At 40.7% G+C, this 9,359-nt stretch overlaps 1 protein-coding gene across 1 annotated transcript in view; it reads left to right on the top strand.

Moving 5' to 3' along the window:
* The window catches only part of LOC107570037 (stromal interaction molecule 1-like), a 25,703-nt gene extending 16,570 nt beyond the window's left edge, over positions 1 to 9,133 (top strand). The window contains exons 5-10 of the mRNA XM_016256231.1: positions 850 to 1,027; positions 2,386 to 2,553; positions 2,965 to 3,065; positions 3,185 to 3,414; positions 5,076 to 5,460; positions 6,651 to 9,133. Of these exons, the coding sequence (XP_016111717.1) occupies positions 850 to 1,027; positions 2,386 to 2,553; positions 2,965 to 3,065; positions 3,185 to 3,414; positions 5,076 to 5,460; positions 6,651 to 7,167 (1,579 nt within the window). The 3' untranslated portion in view covers positions 7,168 to 9,133. The remainder of the gene's footprint in view (positions 1 to 849; positions 1,028 to 2,385; positions 2,554 to 2,964; positions 3,066 to 3,184; positions 3,415 to 5,075; positions 5,461 to 6,650) is intronic.
* Positions 9,134 to 9,359: the final 226 nt, after the last annotated feature.

Raw genomic sequence — 9,359 nt, 5'->3', positions numbered from 1 at the left:
CCCCCACAGCATGATGCTGCCACCACCATGCTTCACTGTTGGGACTGTATTGGACAGGTGATGAGCAGTGCCTGGTTTTCTCCACACATACCGCTTAGAATTAAGGCCAAAAAGTTCTATCTTGGTCTCATCAGACCAGAGAATCTTATTTCTCATCATCTTGGAGTCCTTCAGGTGTTTTTTAGCAAACTCCATGTGGGCTTTCATGTGTCTTGCACTGAGGAGAGGCTTCCGTCGGGCCACTCTGCCATAAAGCCCCGACTGGTGTAGTTATTAAGATTGATGTCGTTTGGAATTGGTAAAATGTGCTTGGAAAAAAAATATGATCCGAATATAATAATTATGCATGCACTGTATTTTTCCTCTTCTGCTGTCGAGGTAATGCAAGGAATGTTGTGATTGGTTGTCAAGGCAGCAAAACGAACTTTTGCTAGCTCAAAATATGATCTTTCACACGCAGAATTGTGGCAGAGATGTAATCCCATAAAAATGCACATTTTTATGACTTGTATGTTCATGTCTTCTAGTGCACCTTTGCCAGGCATGGCTTGGTTCATTAATATTAATTGCAAAGTTTAACTTTTCACCCTAAAGCGAGCCTTGTTAGGTGAGTGCCTAGCATTAGTAGAAATGCTTTGCCACCTGTATTTTTCATTCAGCCCACTGCTAAAACAAACATTTGACTTCTGCTTGATCCTAAAGTTGTTGATTTTACCCTGCTGGCTACGTTTTCTTGACTTTTGCACTGCGGTCAAGCAAAATAAATCTCTTGAAAACATTTTGTACTGGCAGAATGTAACACTAGTGTTCTGCGACTTATTCTGTGTGGTTTACTTTGCCTTCTCGCAGGCTGCAGATTGCTCAGGAGGAACACCGTTCAGTGGAGGTGGAGAAGGTAAACTTGGAGCAGAAGCTGAGGGATGAGATCAATGCTGCCAAACAAGAAGCGCAGAGACTGAAGGGGCTCCGAGAGGGAACTGAGAACGAGCTGAGCCGACAGAAATATGCAGAGGAGGAGCTGGAGCAGGTGAAATTCCCCTAAAAAATATGCAAGATGTTCAAGTGTGGTTCTGCAATACTGCCCATATCTTGATTCTAATTTGGTCAGGAAGTAGGTGGAAATGCTTGCAAGATGATCTGAAAGGTTATCAACAAAATGATTTCCTGTACTGATGAAGTTTAAGTATCTTCCCAGTTCAGTATCCAGTGTACCACCACGCTGTGGCCTACTTTACTCAGCAATTACCGCAGTGCTGTTGCATAAGGGGCAGTTTAATACTTCAGATCTGGTGAAAAATCTTTGCAGAAGCTGATCACGGAATTGTAACAAGCTCCAATGTGTCAAGGACAGCCATGGGTTCTTTCTGTGACCGTATAAGGTTTCAGTATATGTATAGTATCTATATTATTCAACCTGTATTTCAGGTTTCTATATGTATGAAATCCACAAGTGGCATCTCTGGATGTAATTGGATGAATTGTTTGTTTTCATGTTGGCCTATTAAAACCCTGGCGCTAAGTGGGTATTCTGGGTCAGAGGGTGGTACAAATCTCTGTGGGTTTGAAGCTCATTAGCGCTGTTCTATAAGAAAAGGGGTCTTTCGGCTCTCCGACCCCTCAGCCCACTCCCCTAGGCCCTTATTGGATGAGATCTGTTTATTTACTGCTATAATAGAGCCTGGAGGAGTTGATTAATTGTGTTTATCCTAGTAAGGTTAGATTGGGGTGTAAAGCTTATCTGTGTCTAATTAATTTGCATCTTGTTGTAGCAAAGTGTTTTAGGTGGTGAAATGTATGCTGTTTATTCTCATTAGCTTGCCAAATGAGTCATCCATGAGTCATGTAAATGAGCTAATTGTCCTAATCACATATGCAAATTATGGGATAAATAGAAGAAGTTAAAAGGTTAAATACTATGTTGCAATTTCAGTATCCAAGTGATGGGTTGTTATTTTGCAGCATTTACAGATCTCGTAGGGTTCTGTGTGGCAAGGTTATTGTTAACTAAACTAAAACCATAAAAAAAATGTAAAATTAAATAAAAAATAACTGAAAAAAATGTATACAACTTAAATTAACTGCCAAGACAATATTTCTCAGTATTGTTTAGTTTAACTTGAAGTACTAAAATGACTAAAACAGAAATAAAAATGACCAAAAACTATATAGACATAAAAAACCCACAGAATCCTGACAAAAAACTTTAACGAAAACAGAATTAAAATATAAATTAAAACTGTAATAGTATTTTTATTAATGAGCTGATAAGAGCGATTTCTTAATTGATTAAAAAGTACTCGCATCTGAAAGCAGCCTTGTGAGGTTTGCTTGACGATCTCCTTTGCTTTGTACTCTGATCTGATGTGTCTCTGGTGACCCCTGCAGGTGGTTATGGCCCTGAAGAAGGCAGAGAAGGAGCTGGAGTCTCGCAGTAGCTGGTCTCCTCCTAATGCCCTGCAGAAATGGCTGCAGCTCACTCATGAGGTGGAGGTGCAGTACTACAACATCAAAAAACAGAACGCAGAGAGACAGCTGCAGGTGGCCAAAGAGGGGGTGAGCAGCATTTGTCGCAGTCATTCATTTAGCTAAGATGGAACAATGGTAAACACATTTAGATTATTAATGACAGTGCGACTTTGTTGTAGTACAACCCTAGAATGTGATGATAAAAACTCTACTGTCTTTTGAAAAAATATTTTAATGTTTTTAGATGATAATAAAACACTACTAATAATGATAGTCAAATAAGTATGTATTTTAATATCAGAAAATAGATTATTTTTTTTGTAATATAAGGTTTAGGATGCTAGACTCTTATTAAAAAAATTAACAAAACTCGTATGATTTGGTGAAACAAAACCTTTAATAGATTTGTGAGATAAGTAGATGTATTTATAATACAATACATTATATAATAATAATAATTTTCTTTAAAAATAAATTTGACTTTTAATTTTTTTTTAGGCAGAAAAGATTAAGAAGAAGAGAAATACTTTATTTGGGACATTCCATGTGGCACATAGTTCCTCACTGGATGATGTGGATCACAAAATACTTTCAGCTAAGTAAGTCACATAAACATTTCTCAATATTTCTGAATGCTAATTTAAAAAATAGAAATAAAGATTATTAGAAAAAAAATTAACCCTTTAACACGTATTGCCTTTAATCTCTTTCTGTGAAGGCAAGCTCTTGGTGAGGTAACAGCAGCTCTGAGAGAGAGACTCCATCGTTGGCAGCAGATTGAGATCTTAACAGGCTTCACGCTGGTCAATAACCCAGGCCTGCCCTCTCTGGCCTCTGCCCTCAACCTGGACCCCAGCTTCATGGGCGGCCGCGGCACACCCCAGCACTTCATGTCCGATGACATGGATGACATGGACGAGGACATAGTGGCACCAGGAACACTCCAATGTAAGGACTTGCCAGACAGCGCTGGGGATAAGCCCCTGTCAGCCAAAGGCCAGCAAAGACCTCGTGGCCTTTTGACCAAATCTAAAAATCCCTAGTTTTGAGCTATTTAGATTGTCTGTGCGCAAGCTCTGTCAGAAATGGTTGTATGCACAGAGCGTGTTTGTACACTTCTTATATATGCTTTCTGCTGGAGCGTTTTCCCCCCATCTACAGATTTGTATTACACAGAGAGGAGTACTTCAAGATCTGCTCTACACATTGCTGTCATATGTTTCTGATATAGCAACTATGCACTCTTTGTACATATCTTCTTTTTTTTTCAGTTTATCATATTCAATTTGATTGAGGGTTACTGAGTAGGCCAGAAGAAACCGTTCCATATGCGAGTTAAGATTAGAGGTCCAGTACAAGTCTGAAGTCCAAATCTGAAGTTGTTGTTGTGGATTGTAATAATTGTAATGTGTGAAATAATGTTATCAAACAAGCTCTAAGAAAATAGTTGTTTTCCCAGGTACAAAACATTAAATAAAATTGGTGTTTATTGGGCAAAATGTATTAATTTTGAAATTTGTATTGCTGATCTGTCTTTCCACAATATATCTTACTTGCTGTTTTAACAAAAATTTTCATAGCTATTTTCATATTAGAACTTGTTGGCTCAAGGATTTATACAAATCCTTTAAGTGTTTAAATTAATTGAGCAAATCATTGCCAAAAAGTAGAGGTCTGTTCTTGCAGCACTGTGTCAGTAGTACAGTTATATTAACAGTTGCACCCCTACCCTTGCCCTTGCCCCCTCCAGATGCAGCGTGGCAAATGGGCCACCGAGCAAGTGATCTCTGGTCATTGAATTCGGATTGCCAGTCATTTTGGAAGTACTCTGGTGGGCTAAACTACCATGGCCTTCACCCCAACCACTCCTCTTACTTCCTCTTGTTTTCCTGAACCTCTCTCCTTTAAAGCCATATGCTGCCCATAACCCTAGCTACTGCAAAGGAAAACTGAACCGAAAGAAACACTCCGAGTCTTCACATCTCAATCTTGTTCTTGTCCACAGCTGTGAAATGGTTTACTCTGAAATGCATGACCTCTCTTAGCTTGTATTGTTTTCTAATCTGTTTATCACAGTTAAGTTCAGACTTGCAAGTCGATCCTTACATGATACTGTTTTACGTTTTGTGCAACTTAATAAGCTTGGAGTCAGTATGAAATTAAAATAGACCTTTTTTTACTTCCTTAGCACAAATTCCTGGTCTTATCATAAACAATTAGAGTTAAGTATAAAGTAGAAGTATAAAGATGTTTAGTCAAAATATAGTAATCACCTGATATGATTTTCCTTATCAACTGACATCACCAGTCCCTTTTGTTTTTCACGATCTAATCAATTCCCGATAGATAGAAACAGGAAATGTGATAAGAAGAAATGCATTAAAGGGATGGTTAGGTTCCAAACTGCTCCACAACTTAGTTATTGTGTCTATTTCTGAGAAAAGCCACTGAGACTGTACACATATGTACATTTTTCCTTCTTCGCACCTTAGTCTCAAAGTTTCCTGTTTCACCTTTTCCAGTTTGCCACCCATCACCCAATGTTATTACAGCGTCTGCATGCTTTGAGTCATTTCTCTGAGTGACCTTATTGTTTTGTGCCCCTACAGCTCCCAGTATGATGTCACTCCGACAACGGCACATTGACCCGCAGCTGTCCCTGGGTTCGCAGAGGTTGGTAGAGAGTTGCCTCGCACTTGGTGGGCAGGAAGGGGAGGGTAGCTTGTACTCGTCCAGGTCTAGGACGGTGCTACGCCAGGCACGCAGCCAATCCTTTGGGCAGTTTGACTCTCTGGGACTGCCTCCTCTTTCCTCAGCAGTGTCTCATCCTGCTATCTACTCCGCTGCCTCATCCCACTCTCCCCACTGCTCTTCCGTCGCTACTGTCCCTCATGCATCCCACTATCACTCTTCACATTTCCTGCCTATGGATACCATCCCAGACCTCCCCTATGATGCCAGCCCAGAGTGCCCCCGCCATTGCGGCAGCTATGGGTATCACTTCATTCTGTTGTGCTTGATTTGTGCTTCTCACCTGGCATGATCCTGGGACTTCGTCCAAAACATTTAACAGGACCACTTTCACACTTCCTGGTGAACCACTACTTGTGGGGTCTGTTGCTGTAATTGGCTATACTCACTACAGTTCATGACACTGTGACTTGCAACTTGGCTGTGCAACTTCCTGTGACGTTCTACCTTGTTGCTTAATCTGTTCTTGCAATGTTTGTCCCCTACTTTGAACCAATTCTCACACCTGCATGCCTGAATTGACCATGTTGTGCAGGGGTGGCTAACATCCTGTAGAGTGTAGCTCAGGGCTCTTCAACTCCAGTCCTGGAGGGCTTGGGTCCTGCAGACTTTACTTTCAACTTTAATTAAACTGGGACTGGATTTGGACTTGGACTTGAAGAGTCTTAGTTAGCTTGAACTTACCCCAATGCACCTGCCTGGAAGTTTCGAAAAGTGCTGAAGACCTTGATTAGCTTGTCCACGTGTGCTTATTTGGGATTGGTGCTAAACTCTGCAGGACAGTGGCCTTCCAGGAGCAGGACTGGACACCCTTGAGATGTTGGGTGTCTCTATGTTAAAGTTGAGGCTAGAAGGGATACAGCTATGGGCACCAGGGCTTACTGGGCATGTGCACATCGATATTGCATCATTTTTATCATGCTGAACAACAATTACTGTATTTGCATTATTGTAAGGGTAGGTTTAGGGTTTTGGTAGGTGTAGATGTTAATAAAACAATGTGATAGGTGGCAAATTTAATTTGTTATTTTATGGTGAGATTTTGCATCACTTCCTGCCATAGCTGTATCCCTTCTAGCCACAACCCTATATCAGGGCTGTCCAATCCTGTTCCTGGGGGACCACCTTCTTGTAGAGTTTAGGTCCAACATGCACCAGTACATCTGCTTGAAAGCAGGAGCAGACTTGGACACCCCTGCTCTGTTAGCTTGTACTTTTCTAGCACTGAGTCGTTAAGCCTTGGCATGTTGTGCTTCAGTTTAGACAACATTTGAGGTTGGAAATGTTGCTTTTATTGCGGGCTTAACTCGGGGTTCAGGTAGCAGTAAATGCAGTGTCACCTTACATATAGCCAGCATGTTGTCTTGGTTATTTAGGATTGGTCTGATATCTCACTCATTTCTTGATGCTAATTTGCCTATTTTCATTCACAGGGACTTGAATCGTTCCGACTCTGATTCCTCCTTGTGTATATCCCAGACTGGCGAGCAGCTACGCCTATCCTACAGTTCCAAAGGCTTCCCTGTGAAGCCCACTTCGCTCCTGCATGGCCCCCATTCACGCTCTGAAGAGGGAGCTCACTCCCACACCCACAACGGAGGCAACAGAGTTCACGATGGGGGGGCATCTCCCGATGGAGGTTCTGATAGTCCCATATTAATGAAGAAGGTGTATGGCATAGAGAAATCCGCCAGTATGAGCGAGATCCACGGCTCCCAAGCAGTGATGTCCGTGTCGGAATCCTCACGCTCCTTAAGCCCAAACTCCACTGAACCCGATACGCCGTCCCCGACTGGACTGACTGGGGGGAAGGCCGGAAACCGCATACCCCAGATCTCCTCGAAAAAGAGCCCTCTAGAGGAGGACAGTGGCTCCACAGGTGAAGACACTGACTCTGCTGCCAGTCGCAAGAAACATACCTTCAAGATCTTCAAAAAACAGAAGAAATAAGACAACTGGACAACTGTTTTGTTTTCACCTTACATTTCTTTTTGTCGTGTTGTTAATATAAATGTTTATTTTTTTTCCCCCTTCTGGTCAGAAGTTACGGCACCACCAGACACCTTTCCAAGGTCTTTATAGAAATGTTTGCTTTTTCAGAGGAACACTTAGGAACAAGCATGATTTTGGGGAGGGTGGGAATGGGATGGACTATTTTTGGGGAATGTAACACATTATTTATTCAGCAGGAGACAGTGCCAGACTTTCAAAGGAATCTTCCCTCTGATGGACTTTTCTTTCCTTGTATAATCCGTATCAGTTTGCATGTCTTCGCCTTTGTTTGATTGAACTTTGAATGCTCCTAGATGTTTGCTTGGTTCTTGTTCCCCTTTGCTTAAAATGCGAAACAGCCTGGTTCTTTCGTTTCTATCTGCACACTCCTTTGTCTTTCAAGTTAAAATGAATTGTCAGCTGAACGTTTAATGGTACTCTTCGATAAGTGTTTGTCAATGGTCAGAGAAACTGTAAAAGGGCTGAACTATCAGTGTGAAACTCCCCTAAAATATGTTGCACTATTTCTAAATGATGTCGGTTTTGTAAAGAAAATTTTGAATATGCTGGAATTTACACAAACCAAGACACTGAACGTATCTCTAAGGTTTCAGGGATTTCTAGTATGGTGAAGAATTATGCGATTATAATAGTTGATCATTGTCGATCATTCCAAATCATTTAGAAAATACAAGGTGGTTTATGAACATGCACATTAATGTTTTTTGAGCATTTACGCTTAACCATGCCCTGTTCACTGACTGTTTCTAATGACATCATCCAAACAAGTTCCCAAGAAAACACAAGAAATTAAATGTAAGGTGAATGCATACGTTAATTTGTTCAAATTACACAGAGTAATTACAGCTTTAGCAGATCTTGCCATCTTCAAAGTGCCAAACTAAAGCCACCGTCTAGAAAATGTATATACTTCCCGAAGGTTATATTTCAGTTTTGTTAGACCACTGATCTGAGATCTGATCTTAAATAGGTTTTCTATAGAGGTGCAGATTGTCCAAACTGTGGTGCAAGGGTGGGTGTCTACATTTACTGCTACTGACATGTTTGAAAGAGAGTTTGGACATATTCTGTTCTGCTGAATTAGGTCATATTATTCCTTTGACCCATAAAAATTCAAATCTGAGATTTCAGGTGCTCTTTTATATAATTTTAAAGCTAGGCCACACGCAATTGCTGTTATAATGGAGTGACTTGCCTTTAAATGGTCAGATGTTCGGGCAGATGGATTTTACCACTGTGCATTTTCAGAGGAAGTGGAGACAAGTCTCTCGTCGTCTTATGGTTTACATGATGTTCACTAAGATACATGTATTTTATCCCAGAGCACTGAAAATTACAAGCACACTTTCTGAAAAGAGAGGAGGTTAAGAATCAAAAGGCTTGGTGAGGGATGTCACTATGCATTTTTATAGTTTTTACCCACAGGCTTTGAAGGTCCAACGTATACCTGGAGGCAAACCAAAGCAGCGCTGCACGAAGCATCGCCTGTTTCTATAATTTCTTTTGTGAAAGATGGTACAAGACCACATCCAAATGTATATCAACCCGTCAGTCTTTAACAGGTATACAACTGTGCAGATGTATTTGTTTCATCTGTGCCTCTTTTGCACGAAGCTCTTGTCAGTGTGCGCGCATCAGTCCGGTCCAGTAAACTGCACTTCACTGTGTTGATGCATGTTCTCAACACCAGTTCTCAAACATGGACAGGGGAGAGATGGTAGCTGTTTTAGACTATGTTCCCCATTTAGATATTCCTGTTCACTTCTCCATTTGAGCTATTTATGCCTATACTGCACAGAGAGGTGGAGAGACAAAGTAAAAAAGATAATTTTGCATCTTCTGTAATGTTCAAAACTGTAGTCTTCAAATTTTATGGCACTCCTGCATGAAAGCAATAAAAATGGTTTTAAAAGACTGAGAATTCCATTATTCCATATTGTTTTTTCCCTATTAACATATACAGTAGCCCCCCAAAATTTTATCCTATCTATCTCAATCCATCGATCGATAGATAGATCTGTTTGCAATGTCACATATGTAAATATGTACATTATTTATGTACTTATATGAATAGGGGGACTCGTGTATAAACACTTTATTACCCAGATTGCTGTTACCTACTGAATTTA

This window comes from Sinocyclocheilus grahami, unplaced genomic scaffold (genome assembly GCF_001515645.1).
Source record: "Sinocyclocheilus grahami isolate Dianchi unplaced genomic scaffold, SAMN03320097.WGS_v1.1 scaffold1408.1, whole genome shotgun sequence".
NCBI lineage: Eukaryota > Metazoa > Chordata > Actinopteri > Cypriniformes > Cyprinidae > Sinocyclocheilus > Sinocyclocheilus grahami.
The sequence above is the reverse complement of the archived record's forward strand: the minus strand, read 5'-3'. Positions and strand labels throughout refer to the sequence as shown.